Here is a 19,370-nt window from a genome sequence, read left to right as displayed (position 1 = left end):
TCACATGATGACCCACCACAAGAGAAAGAGCTATAACTGCACTCAGTCTGGCTGCCACAAAACCTATGATGACAAAAACTCCCTAAAACAGCACTGTGCCTCTCGACACGGAGTCCACCTCATGTCTTCATCCTCCTCCAACCTCTCTTCCAACTATGACCTGCTGGCCTCAGCGTGGGAGCCAACTGTTAATCTAACTGCATCCGACTACCCCTTTACCTCTCAACCCAAGCCTGTTTCAGCTCATGTGCTAAAGAATCCCAGTCATTCTGGAAAACTCTTTGGTTCTTATGACACAGGAGATCTTGGGATGGGGCACCATGCAGAAGATGCCCATCCCTCTCAGGTTCAAAATTCAACATGTCAAGAAAGCTGGACTTTAGAGTCTGCCAATGACTGTTATAAGGTAAAAGAAAGCAAGAAAATGCTTAACTCCACCCAGTGGACTCTGGGTACTGAAAAAAATCCAGTGGTTTCACGGAACCCATTTGATGTCCACGGTTTAGAAACCGGTTTCGATTTTCCTGAACCTTACCCAGAAGAATTGAAAGAGATGCTGTCATTACAGCCTAACAGAGAGGCACCTACCACCAGCATGAGTTGCCCTGTGAGGCAGCGAGCTTCAGTTTCCCCCAAACAGCATTGTCCCATACTGCTGAAACACAGTCTGAAGGAGCCCAGACCTCCGAGCAAGTTAAAGCGTCGTCGCACATTTTCCAGTTTCAGTTATCCTGCTGAACCAAGGAGTGATTCTGACTGTAATCTTGACGATCCTGTACTTGATTCTCCTCCTGCAACATTGACCAACAGTAGGAAGAGGAAGTCCTGCTCTAAGGATGTCCTGTCTGATGTTCCAACTCCTCCACTGCCTGTTCCTCTGCCCACTTGTCATAAACGTTCACGACCACGCTCTTCCTACCTTGTCTCACCAAGTCAAGTGGCACTTGCATCCTTCAGCACTTACCTTGGAAAACAGTTTTTACAAAAGGTACACAACATTGCACTTTTTCATATGCCATCGTAATCAGTGTTTTGATAATCAGTGTTTTACATTTTATCATGTAGGAGGCCGTTTTAAAATCAACAGGAGAGGAACCGAAGGCTGGTTGCAGGTTAGAAAACGATCACACTGACATGAGGGCAAATATGTACCTATATAGTAGTCAAATGTAGTGGTCGACCGATATATTGCCAAGGCTGATTTATCGGACAATATTTTGCATTTTTCAAATATTGTCATCGGCCGATAAGATTTTCTGCTTGGCTGATGTGTTCGAGGTGGGACTTTTATTTTGATGGCGCTGAGAAAGGCAGTGCCTGAGCGCACATAGTGCTCACACTCTCTCTATCTCTCTCTCTTGTTTGTCGTTGTCATTAACAGTTCTGTCTAATATGAATAGAAGTCTGCCTAATAATCAGATATAACTGTTAAACAAAGGAATTAATGTATAAAATAAGTATTATAATGATTGCTTTTATTTTATTAATAGAAAGGCAAACATTATAATACGCATACGCATTTATTTCATTTAAACAAATCTTTGAATGACTAATGAACATTTAATTTCACAAACCTAGCAAACTTTGTCTAATCCAGCTGTGAGATCTTGTGAAGTGTCCATCCAGCATGATCACGTGTTCTCTGTGTGACGGTCGGCTTGTGTTAATTGAATGCGCACTTTATGCATTCGCCCACTTTAATTTTCACTGTGTGCTTTGTCATCTAAAGTATGTTTATTTGATACATTTATTTTTTTATCCGTTGTCAAATGATTTCAGATTACTTGAATATGAATTTAAAAAATATATATATACACACACATAGGCCATCGGCCCCCTGCTTTCCAAGATATCGGCATTGGCATCGGCAGTCAAAAAAAAAAAAAAAACTATATCGGTTGACCACTAGTTAAATGTAAAATTTTAGAACACTGAAAAAGCATAAAAATATATATCAAAAGATCATTTTGGATTACTTTTTTTTTTTTATCACAATTGTATAATTTGCTGTTATTTTGTGGTTTCCACAACTGTGGGAAGACTATTGCAATTCAGTCTTTTATGTTACTTTTAAAGAGCTTTTTCGTCAGTTTTGGAGCATGACAGGTGCTAGTCACTAGAAAAGAGTGCCATGAAAGTCTATTTGTTTGTTTATGATTTAACGCTATGACAAATGACACAATTCTCTGGAAAACTATTGCTTTTGAAGAGTTGCTTTCACTGTGGTATTGTATGTTTGCTAGCAGACCTAACACAAGAATTTCACAAAGATATTCTGAATCAGCAGATCTATGAAAAAACAGTTGAGTTTACTCTGGTTTGTTTCTCTGTAGAACATATAAAAGAACTTCATCTGTTCGTAGAGCTCCATCGCAGCCCTCATGTTCTCAAGAAGTTGTTGGAACAAAGGAGGGACATGATTCACAATCATCCACTTCAACACTGGTGCTAACATTAACTTAAGTATCATTGTGATAAGCACAGTACTTACATTGAAACTTGTCTATTTTTTGTCACAGGATGATGGACAGAAGAGGGATTCAGGACAAAAGTCCAAAGGAACAGACCTGTCCCCATTGATCATGCCTGTGTCTGTCCCAGTCTCTGTGACAAACATTTTAGGCCCCCAAGCTTCCACACAACAAGTAATGTTGTAGTAGATTACAATATAATACCAATATACATTGGATATGCCATGATGACTTGTTATCATTGTTCAGAGTTCAAAGTTTCTGTCTTCCCTAGGCCAAGAGGTCACAGACTCGTAAAGGTGCATCTAGGAGTTCTTGTCATCTTGACCCTTTAAACTGCCTCATCATCCCCAGTCCACCTCTGCCTCTTCTATCTTCCCCACAATGCACCGATCATAAGGAAACCCAAGGTTTGCAGAGAAGCTGTGGCATAGGTGTTTACCCCAGCCAGCTGCGCTCGCCAAAATATCTGTCAGACCACCCGCTGAGCCCTAGTTTTCATCCCCCACCGTACACCCCTCAGCCTATGCTGAGCCCTCTCCGTTCAGGGACAGGCCTCTATTCTAAAAGTCTACCGCAACATCAGCCATGCTCATCTCTACCCAGCACCTTTGGTGAGCACTAAACCCAGGATTTTAGCTTTGACTCAATGTCCAACCTATACAGGTGCTGGTCATATAATTAGAATATCATCAAAAAGTTGATTTATTTCACTAATTCCATTCAAAAAGTGAAACTTGTATATTATATTCATTCATTACACACAGACTGATATATTTCAAATGTTTATTTCTTTTAATTTTGAGAATTATAACTGACAACTAAGGAAAATCCCAAATTCAGGATCTCAGAAAATTTGAATATTGTGAAAAGATTCAATATTGAGGACACCTGGTGCCACACTCTAATCAGCTAATTAACTCAAAACACCTGCAAAGCCTTTGAATGGTCTCTCAGTCTAGTTCTGTAGGCTACAGAATCATGGGGAAGACTGCTGACTTGACAGTTGTCCAAAAGACGACCATTGACAACTTGCACAAGGAGGGCAAGACACAAAAGGTCATTGCAATAGAGGTTGGCTGTTCACAGAGCTCTGTGTCCAAGCACATTAATAGAGAGGCAAAGGGAAGGAAAAGATGTACAAGCAATTGGGATAATCGCACCCTGGAGAGGATTGTGAAACAAAACTCAAGAACCACTACACACAGATGTATGCAAGACATGGGTTTCAGCTGTCACATTCCTTGTGTCAAGCCACTCTTGAACAACAGACAGCTTCAGAAGCGTCTAAAGACAAAAAGGACTGGACTGCTGCTGAGTGGTCCAAAGTTATGTTCTCTGATGAAAGTAAATTTTGCATTTCCTTTGGAAACCAGGGTCCCAGAGTCTGGAGGAAGAGAGGAGAGGCACACAATACATGTTGCTTGAGGTCCAGTGTAAAGTTTCCACAGTCAGTGATGGTTTGAGGTGCCATGTCATCTGCTGGTGTTGGTCCACTGTGTTTTCTGAGGTCCAAGGTCAACGCAGCCATATACCAGGAAGTTTAAGAGCACTTCATGCTGCTGACCAACTTTATGGAGATGCAGATTTCATTTTCCAACAGGACTTGTCACCTGGCACACAGTGCCAAAGCTACCAGTACCTGGTTCGAGGACCATGGCATCTCTGTTCTTAATTGGCCAGCAAACTCGCCTGACCCTTACCCCATAGAAAATCTATGGGGTATTGTGAAGAGGAAGATGCCAAATATGCAGAAGAGCTGAAGGCCACTATCAGAGCAACCTGGACTCTCATAACACCTGAGCAGTGCCAAAGACTGATCGACTCCATGCCACACCACATTGCTGCAGTAATTCAGGCAAAAGGAGCCCCAACTAAGTATTGAGTGCTGTACATGCTCATACTTTTCATTTTCATACTTTTCAGTTAGCCAAGATTTCTAAAAATCCTTTCTTTGTACTGGTCTTAAGTAATATTCTAATTTTCTGAGATACTGAATTTGGGATTTTCCTTAGTAGTCTGTTATAATCATCAAAATTAAAATAAACATTTGAAATATATCAGTCTGTGTGTTATGAATGAATATAATATACGAGTTTCATTTTTTGAAGGGATTTAGTGAAATCAACTTTTTGATGATATTCTAATTATATGACCAGCACCTGTATTTACTGATTAAGTTAACTTTTGTACAGAACTGAAAAATAAATGCTTTTTATTGTAGCTCCAATTTCTTGCCAAATAATTTTAACTTTGAAACCCCACAGATGGTGTCGCCTTCCCAATCGACAACACAGCCATCAACATACAACCGTGAGTTCGTCATAAATTCTTTCATAATATTTAGGTTTTTAATTAGTCCACCAAGTTAGACTGATTATTACAGTTAAAAATTAGAATGAATTACCTAGATACAGATGATCATGCTTTTGTTTAAATTTCTCTGTGTCCTTTAGAAGGATAAATGTGGGTTCACGGTTTCAAGCAGAGATCCCCCCAGTGCGGGACACGCTGTACATGCTGTATGAAGAACACCCCGCTCAACTTGTCTGGACTCCTTGGAAAGATCTCTCTACTAACACAGAAACACAACAGAGGGGTAAACACCAACACACACTCTTACTAAAAAAAAATAGTTTAAATGAAGTCAAAATGATCAAGAATCACTGTTTAAACTACTGGCTGTGCCCAAGTTTCACAAAATGTAATTATCATACATTCAAATTTTACATAAGGTTGCAATTTACAACGTGTAGACTTTTATTCTTTAAGAATGTGTAAAGGGTTAAAATGATCACACTTGGTCCTTTGTGTTTCAGTCAAAGAGCTGTTAGACATGTGCTGTTCCAGTTTGCTACCAGGAGGAGGCACCAACCTTGAATTCGCTCTACACAGCCTTCATGAAGTTCAGGGAAACATAATGGTGAGTTTATTCATCATACAGAGTGTGAAATTTATAGATATTTGTTTATTAAGGCTCACTTATTCAACTCTCAGGCAGCACTGGATTTAATCTTAATAAGAGGAGATTTTCGGACCTCCTGGCACCCTCTGAATGATTACCACTACACAGGTACAAACTCTTTACTGTATATTAAAATTAATAATAAAGAATAATATAGAATTCATAAGTCCTTCATGAACTTGATGTCACTCATTGTAATCGGCAGGGTCAGACCACTGGACAGTGCAAGAGATGAAAGTGTTCAAGAAAGCTCTGGTTGAACATGACAAGGACTTTCAACAGATTCATAATGTGGTATGAAACTTCAGAAAAAAGTTATTTCTAAATGAATATTTGTATTTTTTTATGGCAAAGGGTGTCCCTCACTCAATTTCAATCTATGGTTCTTTTCCCATTTCACCAATATACGGGTGGAAATCATACATTTAATAGGTTAGAATAATAGCACAAATTTGATGTATAATTCATATCCATAATAGAAAGGATAATGGATGAATAACACACTGATAAGCAGTATTTTTGTGGTAAGGGATTTGTTTGAAACACTATAAAATTCTGAAAGAATGAGTCCTTTTTTCATCATTTTCGCATGGGTTTATGATTAAACACCCGAAGAAAGGTCTATGGTTTTTACATGCTTAAGAAATTCTCTCTAAATATACTAAATTGATGTTTGCTATGTAGATGCAGACAAAATCAATAGCCCAGTGTGTGGAATATTACTATAACATGAAGAAGCTGAAAAAGTTCAAGCAATGTGTCCGAGCCTCAAATAAAAAGGATGAATGTGGAGAGATCTCTGTAAGTTTCATTTCAGTGAATGAATTCATGATCGGTTATAACATCTGAATATACATCATCTAAAAATATTTATTAAATTTGTCATGCACTGCTATTTTATTATTAAGGCATTCAAATTCTCAGAAGAGCACAAGCCTGAACAGATCATTTGGAACACAGGACAGAAGACAACAACTGCTCAGAGTGAGTCGTGTGCCAGGTTAGAGACATATATAAATATATATAAATATAATATATATATATATATATATATATATATATATGTGTGTGTGTGTGTGTGTGTGTGTGTGTGTGTGTGGGTGGGTGGGTATAAAACACACTCAGAAAATATTTCATTTTGTGTAGTTAAGCTAAAAATAATACATTTATGACTATCCTGATTATGTTTTTCCTTCATAGTAATATTGGATATTTTTTGTACGTTATGGGATTTTTGTTCTAACCCAGCTGTGACATGAATTCCATAATTCTATGAATAAATTTTAAAATGACACTAATTTTACCTTTAAATCCAGAGGTGTGAAGAGCCACAGTTCCCCCTCAGGTCAGAGCAGAAGACTAAAGTGAACTCAATTCCAATCAGTATTTAATAAAAATCCTTTGTGAAGTGCTGAAGTGTGTTTTAAACTACAGTAAATAATCAACACATTGTCCAGCGATTAATATGGACCTTTAAATTAGGCATACATTTTATCCAAAATAAAGTTCTCATCAAAAGAACAGACAAATTAAAGTAGTTTTTGTTGTTCACATTTTAAGAGGTGCACAAGGCACTAAAGTTAGTTGTATTTGATGTTTTTAAAATGTACCAGACTGGTGTATTTAAAATGACAGGGTTTCATAAAAAGGATTTCTTGGTTTTTATTTTCAGTATTTGTTCAACTGACAAATGTGTGTTCAAAATGTTCTCTCAGTTCAGATTTGTCACTACCAATCCTTACAAACCTACATAGTTTTACAATTCTACTTATTTTCATTTTTCCATTTATTATCTACAATCCATTTAACCTATAATAAGGTTATTAAATTGCCATGCCATTAAAACAGCTGATGATGTCAATGTATACCACAATCTCAATGCATAACATGTTTGCATTGTGTGTGGTTGTCTAAGCATTACTTTGTTGTTCTAATAGAACAAATGTTTTCTAGTACTGTTAAATATGTTATACAAAATAAATGAGAACTGAAAAACACAATTTTTCCATTGGTTATTCACAGACTCCGGAATATTTCATAGGACACTTTAATCTGAACATGCTACCGATAGAATACATTGTACATTTTTACTGTTGCAAGTTTGAAAAAGATAACTAACACCTCATTTGGATGTACATAATATCCCCCATAAGTATAAAGGAGGAAGTGGTAACGTTGAAATGCATGCATGAGGTTAACAGTGCATTCCATGTAATGCCTACAACACTGTAAAGTAACAATAATATTGTAACACTAACAGTATATGCTGAATGAATCAATAATACAACTGTTACTTTCTGGCCTGGAAACTGATTGACCAAATTTGATTTGAAGTGTTCCATAAGATCAAAGTTGGCCTGATATCTGTACAGCAGTGATTTTCTTTGACCAAATCACAGCCGCGCTGACATTCAGAACAGCAGCATGGTTGTTCATATTGCGTAATTGAGTAATGCTTTAGAGACGAGTTAAAAATGTAGTAAAACAGATTTAGGCAACATTTAGTAAAACATCTACATAAGTCACAAGACAATGACTAAACGAATCCTCAGACCTCTTAGAGACCAAAGACTATATTAAATGAGTGTCACAAATTCCTTGTAAAAGGAATGTGCTATTTCATAACCTATTTACATAGTAGTATAACTGAATTAATCGTAACCCTTGTGTCTAAAATAACCAGGTATTTCAAACCTGTATGAATTTCTTTCTTCTGTTGAACAAAATAATATATTTTGAAGAATGTGGTTAAAGGGATAGGTTACCCAAAAAATTCTGTCATTACTCACTCCATGCCAAACCACTTAAAGCAAGGAAATCAGTAAAATAATCCATGTAACATCAAGTTCAATCATAATTTTATGAAGCTACGAGATGACTTTTTGTATGCAAAGAAAACAAAAACTGAACGTAAACAGCATATGCTGTTCTGTGTCAACTACGCCATGCGGATACATTGTTTTTGTTCAAATCAAAGCGTAAACAACAGCTGACAGAACAGAATACACTGTTTACATTCAGTGGATACTCTCCAACAACATTGTTGAATTAAGTCGTTATTTATGTTTTCTTTGCATACAAAAAGTAAAATTATGGTTGAACCCCTGATGTCATATGGATTATTTTACAGATGTCCTTGCAAGATTTCTGGACATTGATCGTGTTAATTACATTGCTGTCTACAGGAGGGTCAGAGAGCTCTCAGAATTCATAAAGAATATCTTAATTAGTATTCCAAAGATGAACAGATGTCTTAAAGGTTTGGAATGACATTAAGGTAAGTAATTAATGACAAAATTTTCATTTTGGGGTGAACTATTCCTTTAACAAAACAGTTGTGGTCCCCATTGACTTCCATTGTATTTTTTAGTAAGGGTGAGTAAATTGGGGGTAAATGATGACAGCATTTATATTTTTGGGTGACTATCCCTTCAATGTGACTTTGTACATATGTACATAAACAGGGATCATGACTCCTCCTCAGGCACGCGAACCTTACTTTCATAGGACACTAGAGTCTGGTAAAGACTTTCTCTGCTTTGGTTTCCACTGACACTGTTCCATTGCTCATTTTCGCGTGCAGAGGTGCCACCTTTCAGCAGATCCACATAGTCAGTGTTCTGATGAAGAAACAAAATGTGGTCAAGGTGTTTAGACCCCAGTGTGGCCCTTCTTTGGGTCACTGGGGACTCCCTAGGGGCAAAGGCCCGATTGGCAGACACAGAAGTTGCAGGTATGGACAAGTATTTCCGTGCCAGTCTGGCCACAGCAGGAAAGCGATGCTCCTTGTTGCGCCACCATTGCAGGGGTGAGAGACTTCGTCGGCAAAGTGGCTCTGCTATGTAATTCTCCAACTGCTGGTGAATCTCTGGCATTCGCTCAGTAGGATCCTCGCCCAGAAGAATATCGTACATACTCTGCGGAAGAGGACTCATCCGTATACGAGGCGTGAGATGTAAATCCCCTCTCAGTGGCGAGGTCATACTGGTCCCGCTAGAACGTCTTTTACGGTCACTGGCATTCTTGAAAGGTGATCCAACCTCAAGCGTGTTTTCATTGACCTGTTCTGGAGATGATACAGCAACAGAGGGCTCACTCGGCTGTAGCTCAACGCTGTCACCTTCCTCTGCCGATCCAACTGATTCTGGAGAATCTAAAGAAGCCATTGCAGGAATTGGCAAAGGATCATCCAATCCAAAATCTGCAGGTTCTCCATGTTCATCCACAGGCTCTTCCATTTCCATGCTTTGTCTCCTCTCTCCATTCATTCCTTCGTTACTTGTGAAAGCCTGAACAGATAGCAGCTCTTTCACTTTGTCATGCAACTTGCTGCGAGCATGTGGGCTAAGAAACCGCAACTCTTTAAAACGCGGGTCCAGAAATGAGGACAATACAGCAGGGCAGTCCAAAAGAGCATCTTCATCACTCAGACTCCAACGTTTGTCCATACCAGCACGAATTCTCTCCATAACTCCCCTAACCACTGGACAGGTGCACTCTGCAATTTTCTTTCCCAGGAGCCGAGACACTCCTTGCAGGCACGGCATTAGGGCTGAAATGGGTCCATTGATGTCCTCACTCAAAAACGATGCTGCAATGCGAACTGTTTTGAGCACGGGAACCAGTTCATGTACAAGACGCCACTGGTGATCTGCCAGATTTGTTGCTACTTTTTGCTCCTCTAGGACAGAGCTTATTACCCATTTCAGCTCCAGCAGACTTTCGCACATCTCAATGGCAGTGGTCCAGCGCTCTGGATCATTCAAAACCAGGCATGCAGACTGTTTATTAACAGCCTCTGCTTTCTGACTCAGTGCTGTAGAAGCATTCACATCGTGCTGGAAATGTAGGACGATGGCACGAGCATCTGTCAGAGCTTGTCTGACAGTCTCCACACAAAGTCCTTCCTGGACACAGAGTTTCAGGGCTTGTCCTGCACAAAGCAGTGGTGCCCATCCCTCTGGAAGATTGCCCGGAGGAGGATGGCTGGGTCCAGCAAATTCTTGCTGATATTCCTGATCAATGGCCATATTGTCCTGCCCTCTGGACTCAGATCCACTGGGGGTGTCATGCACGACACAGAAAACAAAGTTTTCTGGAAGCTGGAACTCAGAGAGGACTGCTCTCAAGGTGTCCGCAAAGCTCGCTTGCCCTTTCTCAGAAGGGTTTCCTTTAAATTCTGCTACCGGTCGGGTCTCGAGCACACAACGAGCCAGGCGCCAGTGAGAGTCGACAAAATGAGCACTGACTGTAAGGTAGTACTGACCATCCCCATCAACCCCACACCCATCTACGGATCGCCAGTATTCAGTGCAGAGGGTCAGACAGTGAGAAGCTAGACTTGCCTGTAGATGCTGCTGAAGGCATTGCTTGAGGTTGTGGTAGCGATGCCAAAGTAGACTTCCAAGCAGAGATGGAGAAGGCACAGGGTAGTTAGGCTCTAGGCAACTCAGTAAGAGCTTGAACCCTCTTTCTTCCACCACAGACAACGGCTGAAGGTCTCTGAAGACCATTTCCAAGATAAGATCGGTCAATACCTCTGCTCGCTTGTTGCTGCAGGCCCTTGTGCCACTGCGGTTGCTGCTGCCTCCAGCAGTGCCGCTCATCTCCCCTGCAGGAAAATTATACATTAGGCAGCCCAAATCTGTTTCTTGGTGTACAATGGCGTTTGAACTGGAAGCACCACTTCCTGCTGCACAATCAGGGGCATATGTTGTCCGGGCAGGTTTGGTCTCCACCATATCAGCTGCCAGTATTTCTTCTTGCTCCTCCTTGACAGTAACAGGTAGCACTTGTTGAAATGGAGCATTGCCTGTGGTGTTACATCTGTTACCATGTAAAGAGGTCTGAATGTGAGAATGCAATGCTGCAGGAGTGGGGATGCCTGCTGTGTTGTGAGGGGGAACGGCTCCTTCCCGAATGCTGTGTTTGCGTCCCAAGTGTTCTCTCATGGAAGTAGTGCTGTTGTGAAAGGAAAGCTGCCTTTTACAGTGGTTGCACTCAACACGATACAGACTTAACTGTGTGTAGTGGTTCCACACTTTTGATGTGCGGCGATCAGAAAATGGTAAAAAACGGTGCATTCTCCGACGAAGAATTTGACCGTTGTGACTTCCAGGATGCCTTTGAGGTGGGAGATCCATGTCTGTAGTGAAAGAGAATTTGGAAAAAAGTCACAATTGGGGTTAACAAAATATCACAATTGTACAGAAACACCAGTACTGTACACAATCTTTGTAAATCTAAAGAGATAGCATTATCAGCACGGTCTTCTTGTTTATATTCTGACTTGATTGTAGCATTTTTTAATGCTGTGACATACTCACATAGAGCTTTTCTAATATTTTGTCTTGAAGTGTCTCACCTCACCCGTCCAAGTCACTGCACAAATTAGTTGTTATAATCATTTTGTGTGTGTTTTAGAGAGAGAAAGAAATGTAAGCTATTTAACTATTAAAATGAAAACGTCTAGCTAAAATATACAAACAGTAGTTTGGTCTGATTATGTGATCACTGTAAAAATGTTTTTGTGGCTGCTCAAAACCTCTTGTACAATTATTTGGTAATATAAATTTAAGATGTTTTTGCAGCTAAAATATAGCTTTCAATGTGCAGTTTGTTTTGTTTATAATCCAAATACCTAAAATACTAGTCCACTGTTTTATCTCAGATGTGGCCAGTTGTAGAACACTGTCACATAACACAAAAAAATGCATACCAAATGCAACAAAGTGAAAAGCTATAAAAGCACAATTGTATGATGAGGGAAAGGTGAATATTGATATATTTGATTCTACAACTTGACACAATTTCATAAGTCCATCACCTTTTGGCTTATTTGCCGTTTATATCAAAAGGTCTGACTGTGAGAAATTATTTTAAAACTACAAATACACCATCCACTTAGTAACTTAGGTTATTACTACTAACGTTACTTGATAAACCGTTTAAATAATAATTATACCAGAAAAAAAGGTTGTAAATGTTTATCAAAAAGTATAGCGTGTCACAGCGGAACAATCAAATCATTTCTTTGTTTTGTTTTTTCGCGGGAATATTTAGAAAAATGATAAGATTTGTATTAAGAGACTAACTCCGTGTCAGGTATAGCTCTCTCTTTCTCGTTACAAGATCGTTTAGCCGGAGAACGATAACCATGCAATATGATACTAATGAAACAAATCCGCTATTATTCACATCAAATATCACTGGATGTTCTTCCGGGCGAGCATAAGGGCCTTTACGATTTCATTCGCTTTCAACACTTGTCTTTCCACCAATAAATAGCACACGCTTCCGCAATGCTGACTTTTACAACTAATTTGTTTTCTCGTCGGAAAAGAAATAATACACTACCAATAACATTTGTAAAAAAATCTCAGAATTCCTGCTAACCTTCCGCTCGTTTGCGACCTGCACACTGGATGTGCTCACGCTGTGGCCGCTAGGGAACCAGGGTAAGTTGTATACAGACAAGAGAAACGAAAAATGTACATCCGTCGCGTTTATATATCATAACTGCTCTACTCTGCTCATGTATTTATGATATAGTAATTGTTACAAAATTATAAATATGCAATTATTAACTGATAACTACTAATAATTTGTAATGCAGAAACCACATTTCGGTTATTTTGAAAACAACTATTTTGCGACGATCCCCAGAGTTCTTAGCGAATTTACTTCCGTTTTCCGCATGATGTGTCAATAAAACAAATAACTTCATTTCAGGCGAAGTGAATGGGATATTGCTTGGATATCATTCCCTACAGTCTGATTAAAATTTAATCAAAATGGATTATTCTGGAAAAGAAAAGGAAGCTATGGCCATCATGGCTGAGGCAGACAAGAAAATGAAAACGTCACATTCGTTGTTCGGATCGTTTTTTGGGTAAATCCATTAATGATGTTTCAAATTGAATGTGCAAATCTTTAACATCACAATCTTACAAAAAAATAAGCATCAAATACTATTCGTTTGCAACAAGCAATGTTAAAATATAATTTCTATTAACACATATAATCGATAAGCAATCATTTCGTGATTGCATTATTTGTGATTCAATCCTGTTCGCATTTAGCTGTCATCAGTCTACCAGAGTTTATTTTTCCAGATCGCACAAAAGTGAAATCAGCCAGTTAGCCGAGTAGCATTTCATTGCACGTATAAAGCATCATAATAAACAGAGTTGCGTGCGTTTAATGCGTTCATCCATATACAACTCCAAACTATTGCCCACTGAGACATGCAGCTCGATTTAACACTTCTGAAACTCACCCATTCTGTCTTCGTTGGGCTCTTCCGTGCACAGTCTCTCTCCGCCGTTGGCTACAGTGGGGATGTTGAGTCGATGTTTCACTCTCAGGTGTTTTATCATGTTGGCTGTATTCGAAGAGAACTTAAAGTCCGTCTTACACAACCTGCAGTGAACAGTGGCATTGCTCTCATTCTTGATGTAGTACTTCCAGGCTACAGAGCAATATCGGGCCTGTGTTTTCGGACTGATTTCCAACTCCTCTTGCTTCATGTTGGCCATATCAGGTCTGGAAACACGTTGTGTGAGTGCAAGCGACCGCTGCTGATAGCGCCTCCTATCGTTTTCAATGAATTACATGAATGAACCTCCCCTTGCTTTTGTTCATTCTAGGAGTTCCTCCAAGGTCGAGGAGGCCTGTGACTTGTACGCGAGAGCTGCCAACATGTTCAAAATGGCAAAGAACTGGGGTGGTACGACACACAGCAACTTTTGCACCATCATTTGAGGGTGTTCAGTAAGCACGTGTCATTTGTACTGCTGCTTTGTTCCTCTATCTAAGCTGCCGGAGATGCCTTCTGCAAAGCTGCACAGCTGCATTTACAGGTGCAGAGCAAGCACAACGCAGCCGTGAACTTTCTTGATGCTGGCAATGCATTCAAAAAGGCTGATCCTCAAGGTACAACTAACGTTGTTTACATTATGAACAATAAAAATCTCTCCTTATGTAGCCTGAGTGTCTGTAATTCAAAAGAAGGAATTCTATAATGGCTTTTCTGCAACTTTTCTACACAGAGGCCATAAGCTGTTTCTGTCAGGCCATTGACATCTACACAGACATGGTGAGAGAAATTAAGTCAAATTTAAGCATTCAAAAACAATTCAGCATGGTAATACACTTTTCTGATTAGGGATTTTTTTAAGTTACGAACCTGTTTCCACAGGGACGTTTCAACATTGCAGCGAAACACCACATATCAATTGCTGAAATCTATGAATCTGAGTTACTGGACATAGATAAAGTAAGTGGGAAGAGGACTATTTATGTAAATGTACACATTTATCAATAAGTGGCTCAGATCAATATCGTCAGTATGAGTATAAAAATACTCTACCTCTCAAACGTTTGGGGTCAAATATAAAAACAATACTTTTATTCAGAAAAGGGTGTATGATCAAATAAAAGTAAATATGTTTGTTACAAAGTTTTTCTATTTCAAATAAATGCTCTTATGTTACTGTTCATCACAGAGTGCTGACCAAAATAACTATTTTTAGTATTGATATAATACAAGTTTATTGAGCAGCATATTAGACTGATTTCTGAAGTATCGTGTGATGCTGAAGACTGGAGTAGTGGCTGCTGAAAATTCAGCTTTGCAAATCACATTTTAAAATACATTAAAATAGAAAACAGTTATATTTGCAGTGTAGTAATGTTTAGAAAAAAATCAAATGTTTACATTTAAAAAGTAGTGTTTTTAATACATCCAGATGATACCATAATGACCAAAATAAGAGCCCTTCATGAAACATTAATTGTTAAATTGCTATTATTTGTGACCAGAATACTTATGTTTATTTGTTTACAGGCCATCTCTCATTATGAACAGGCAGCAGATTATTACAAAGGGGAGGAGTCCACCAGGTACTCTTTGGCTGTATCCGAGATCGCCCCCTATACCCTCAAATAGGGTACTTTTTGAGGGGATAGTCATTTTAAGTGGTGTCCGAAACCATAGAGGGCATTCTCGAGTGGAGTGCATCATTCAATCCCACAATGCGCTGCCAAAAAGGAGTGTAGAACCGATGTACAATCAACGGCTGAAGATGACACATAATGAATGCACTGTGAGAGTTGTGCGCAGAATAAATAAATAAATAAAAATAATGCATAGACAGGTATGAACTGTCAGAACGGAGACAGCTAGAATCACTATTCGTATATAGCATGAGAATACTCACACTCAAAATTGTCGATGTAACCCGAAAAATATCATTTGAAGCCCTTCTCTTTCTTACTGTTGGGTGTAACAGCTGATTGCCTCACGATTCAGTTAACGAAATGTACAAATGCACATGTACAAATTGATTGTAAATTGACTGTTAAATAGTTTAACTAGGGTTTATATACATAATTTATGTGACACAGTTCAAGATTATTCCTTTAGTCTCTCTACTGGACCTCCCCATTTCTAATGATTATTATTACAGCAAGCGAACTATGCTAAAGCGGCAGAGTCGTTTTCATTCACTCCTTCAAGTGAACTGAATGGACTAATTAAGAGAATAGTGAATGAGGGTATAAGGGGCGATTTTGGATACAGCCTTTATCAGTGTTGATAAGTATTGTAGAACAACTTAGGTTTGATCACAAAGCTGTGTTGTAATTAAATGATTTTTTATGATGAATGATAATTTTGTATTATTAAACTAAATTAACTCTCTCTCTCTCTTTAGTGCAGCCAACAAATGTCTTCTCAAAGTGGCAACCTATGCAGCTCAGATGGAGCAGTACCAGAAAGCCAGTGAAATATTTGAGCAGGTCTGTGTGATTTAATCTTCTGTCGAAAAGCTGTGTTCATTTGTCTCATTCATCATTCATGTTGTCTGCTCAGATTGGGACTTACTCCATGGACACTACTTTGCTGAGGTATGGTGCTAAAGACCATTTCTTCAAAGCAGCTCTGTGTCACTTCTGCATGGATATGCTCAACTGCAAGGTTACTGATTTACTCCCTTCCCAATCTGAAAACATTTACAATGACTTGTAACTTTCTCTTTATTTAACCCTTGTTCTCTTCAATAGCTGGCTGTACAGAAGTATGAAGAAATGTATCCAGCCTTCTCAGATGCTAGAGAATGCAAACTTCTTAAGGTTGGAGTCATTCTTGCCAATACATTTAGATACTTGAAGATTCTTCTATAGAACAGAATTGTGATCTCAGATCTCAGAGACGGAAGGTGGATGCATTGCACAAATCCTTATCTTTTAGGTTTCCATTGCATCTATTTAATGTCTTATTGCTTTGTATTTGAAAGGATGGAGTTGGTAAGATTTTTTTTTGATGCTGTAAAAAAAAAAGACATTGTGAAAATATAGTAAAAAAAAAAATCATTTCAGAAATCATTAAACGCTTATTTGCTGCTCATTTCGTATTATCAATGTTGAAAACAGTTGTGCTACTTAATATTGTGGATATTTAATTTCCACTTAATATGTGGAAACCATTAACATTTTTTATGTATTCTTTAAAGTGGTGGTTGATTGGGATTTCACTTTTTTAACGTTAGTAAGTTTGTAATGTTGCTGTTTGAGCATAAATAATATCTGCAAAGTTGCAGTGCTGAAAGTTCAATGCAAACAGAGATATCATCTTTTAAAATTCTGGCCATTTAATGCCTACAAAAACAGCTGGTAAGGGACTAAAAGAGCTTCTTCCCGGATCTGTTACATCACAAACCCAGATAAACCCCGCCCCCAGGAACACGCAACAAAGGAGGCGAGGCCATGTTCTGCTGCTTTAGAGAAGAGGAAGAGAAAAATAGGTGTGCACGTAAAAATCTGTGCAGATGAATCACGATTCTATCTTCTAAAGATTCTAATGGATTTGCAAGTTTAAAACCAGTGTTCTTAATCAGCGGTTTTCAAATCCTGTTCCTCGCATCGCCCTGTCTGCATCTCTCTCTCTCTCATTCAGATCGTCAGATCAGTTAGCAGATCCAACATACGGAGCCCTGAATAATGATCCCCCTTACCCAACCCCACCCCTAAACCTAACGTCACTGTTACATTAACCAATCAGGTATCATGGTGTAAAAACACCTTGATCTAGTAACTCCCATTACTTTCCTGCAGAGACCTATACTTGGGCTCTAGATGTGGTTTAGCGAATCAAAACACACTGAGCCAGCTGACCAATCTCAGCCCACCGTGTATTTCTGAGGGAGGGGCTTCATAAAAACAGGAAATAAATTGAGGCATTTGTTAGAGAAGGGACAGATCAGTGTGGAATTAAGATAAATTATGTAAAAAAAAAAAAGGAATGCATTTAAAAAACAAAACAAAGCATAAACGCATGTTAGATTGCACCCCATCAACACAATCAAGCCTAGAAAAAAACAGTCAACCACCCCTTTAAGTTGCAATAGATATTTTGTAATAATGAGTCTTTGCTGATACTTTTGATCAATTCAATGGTTCCTTGCTGAATAAAACAAGTAATGATTTACATAAAACTCGTACCAACCCCAAACTTTTGAAAAGTAGTTCAGAGTCATTTTGTGAGACTTTATACAAAGTAATCAATCACAATTTAAGTTTCTGCATTTCACACTAAACAGAAACTTATTGATGCACATGAAGAGCAGAATATTGATGCATATGCTGATGCTGTAAGTTTTCTTAGTATTTTGTTTCATAATTCACTGCACACACATTAACTGTGGTAGTTAATTCATGAATTTGTTCATCTAAATTCTGGATTTCTTTTATTTCATAAGGTAAGGGAATTTGACTCCATCACACGGCTTGATCAGTGGCAGACCACTATGTTACTAAGAATCAAGAAGACCATTCAGGACGAGGAGAATGACCTTCGCTAATGTGAACTCATGATTCCAAGCTCATTTCCAATTCTTTCTCTCACTTAACAGTGATTCCTACCTTCCTTTTCTTACCATCTTTATTATTTATTCACATATGTGAAAATAAAGGTCACCCCAAATCCTACTAAAGAAATTTAAATTTCATCCTAAAGAACACGGTCTTCTAGAATGACATTTAGGTTGAATTTAGGTTACAAGGGTAAATGCCTAAATCTCATTATTTTGTTACCATTTGCGTTCATGCTTCTGCATCTTCAGTAGTTGCTTTATTTATTATTATTTTATTAATGGTTATAAATTATCATTTGATTTTCATTTGATACACACCAAGTCACAAGGCTTGTGTCCATATTTAGTAGTATTATTAGTGAAGATAATTCTAGATTTGTGCAGAACTGTGTAACTGTGATGATCAGCTTGAATCAGCTGAAACAGTACTAATTGCTGTATTTGTTTTCCTCTATGGAGGAGAAATAGATCTTAAATCATTTTTTTATATATATATAATACATTTAGCTTACGTTATTTAGTTTTGTTGTACCAACACGAGAATGGTCATTTATTTGGCAGGACTCTATGACGTGAGGATTTATCAGTCCTCTTTCCACTCTGTCTGAAGGTGGACTGGTTAATGAATGTATAGTAAATGAAATACCTGAGGAACCAGCTTGGCATGGAAATGTTTTACTTCTTCTTAAGCTAATATCAGCTGAGTTTAATTTATTGATGTATCACAATAGGCTCATCATTAAAAGTCATATTGTTTGTTATCTAAAATTAACAATTAACTTAAATGATTAGGCTTCTTATTTATTAAGTTATTACATTTTACAATTCAATGCTTTTTGTGTTGACCGTTTCATCTACATACATGTTCAGATGCTTATGACTAGTCATGAACAATACAGGAACTTAAGCATGGAAAAAGCATGGCAGAATAAGCTTAATGTTTCAAAACATTAAGTGTAACCCGAAGTATAATGTTTGGAGGCAAGCAGTGGAAACATGCATGAATTCATCTAAATCTATGTTAAACTGATTTAGAAAGTTAATAAATTATTTGATCCCCTC

The 19,370-nt window shown here is 38.3% G+C and overlaps 5 protein-coding genes across 9 annotated transcripts; 4 read left to right on the top strand and 1 right to left on the bottom strand.

Moving 5' to 3' along the window:
- Nucleotides 1-1,391, top strand: LOC127958175 (uncharacterized). The gene is made up of 3 exons (XM_052556976.1): nucleotides 1-988; nucleotides 1,066-1,112; nucleotides 1,382-1,391. The coding sequence occupies exons 1-3, from the start codon at nucleotides 5-7 to the stop codon at nucleotides 1,389-1,391; spliced, it is 1,041 nt and encodes a 346-aa protein (XP_052412936.1). The 5' UTR covers nucleotides 1-4.
- Nucleotides 1,392-2,435: 1,044 nt separating this feature from the next.
- Nucleotides 2,436-4,788, top strand: LOC127958174 (zinc finger protein 541-like). The gene is made up of 3 exons (XM_052556975.1): nucleotides 2,436-2,645; nucleotides 2,746-3,085; nucleotides 4,739-4,788. Exons 1-3 carry the CDS (start codon nucleotides 2,583-2,585, stop codon nucleotides 4,786-4,788), a joined length of 453 nt encoding a protein of 150 aa, XP_052412935.1. The 5' UTR covers nucleotides 2,436-2,582.
- Nucleotides 4,789-4,914: 126 nt separating this feature from the next.
- znf541 (zinc finger protein 541) lies at nucleotides 4,915-7,383 on the top strand. The gene is made up of 7 exons (XM_052557069.1): nucleotides 4,915-5,070; nucleotides 5,291-5,394; nucleotides 5,469-5,544; nucleotides 5,642-5,730; nucleotides 6,121-6,237; nucleotides 6,345-6,436; nucleotides 6,753-7,383. The coding sequence occupies exons 1-7, from the start codon at nucleotides 4,989-4,991 to the stop codon at nucleotides 6,802-6,804; spliced, it is 612 nt and encodes a 203-aa protein (XP_052413029.1). The 5' UTR covers nucleotides 4,915-4,988; the 3' UTR covers nucleotides 6,805-7,383.
- Nucleotides 7,384-7,467: 84 nt separating this feature from the next.
- LOC127958255 (zinc finger BED domain-containing protein 4-like) lies at nucleotides 7,468-14,005 on the bottom strand. 4 transcript variants are annotated; one of them, XM_052557060.1, is made up of 3 exons: nucleotides 13,715-13,826; nucleotides 11,763-11,817; nucleotides 7,468-11,581 (listed from the first exon to the last, which is right to left on the bottom strand). In XM_052557060.1, exon 3 carries the CDS (start codon nucleotides 11,577-11,579, stop codon nucleotides 8,904-8,906), a length of 2,676 nt encoding a protein of 891 aa, XP_052413020.1. In that variant the 5' UTR covers nucleotides 11,580-11,581; nucleotides 11,763-11,817; nucleotides 13,715-13,826; the 3' UTR covers nucleotides 7,468-8,903. The 4 variants fall into 4 exon arrangements, with proteins under 4 accessions (XP_052413020.1, XP_052413019.1, XP_052413017.1 ...); XM_052557059.1 differs by lacking the exon at nucleotides 13,715-13,826 and adding an exon at nucleotides 12,832-12,853; XM_052557057.1 differs by lacking the exon at nucleotides 11,763-11,817 and having other exon boundaries at nucleotides 13,715-14,005.
- LOC127958261 (alpha-soluble NSF attachment protein) lies at nucleotides 13,127-19,370 on the top strand. 2 transcript variants are annotated; one of them, XM_052557066.1, is made up of 11 exons: nucleotides 13,127-13,327; nucleotides 14,085-14,164; nucleotides 14,254-14,370; nucleotides 14,487-14,533; nucleotides 14,636-14,713; nucleotides 15,284-15,339; nucleotides 16,152-16,236; nucleotides 16,310-16,414; nucleotides 16,501-16,569; nucleotides 18,036-18,086; nucleotides 18,195-19,370. In XM_052557066.1, the coding sequence occupies exons 1-11, from the start codon at nucleotides 13,230-13,232 to the stop codon at nucleotides 18,294-18,296; spliced, it is 888 nt and encodes a 295-aa protein (XP_052413026.1). In that variant the 5' UTR covers nucleotides 13,127-13,229; the 3' UTR covers nucleotides 18,297-19,370. The 2 variants fall into 2 exon arrangements, with proteins under 2 accessions (XP_052413026.1, XP_052413027.1); XM_052557067.1 differs by lacking the exon at nucleotides 13,127-13,327 and adding an exon at nucleotides 13,848-13,995.

Source organism: Carassius gibelio, chromosome B5 (genome assembly GCF_023724105.1).
Source record: "Carassius gibelio isolate Cgi1373 ecotype wild population from Czech Republic chromosome B5, carGib1.2-hapl.c, whole genome shotgun sequence".
In the NCBI taxonomy this organism is placed as follows: Eukaryota; Metazoa; Chordata; class Actinopteri; order Cypriniformes; family Cyprinidae; genus Carassius; species Carassius gibelio.
The sequence above is the reverse complement of the archived record's forward strand: the minus strand, read 5'-3'. Positions and strand labels throughout refer to the sequence as shown.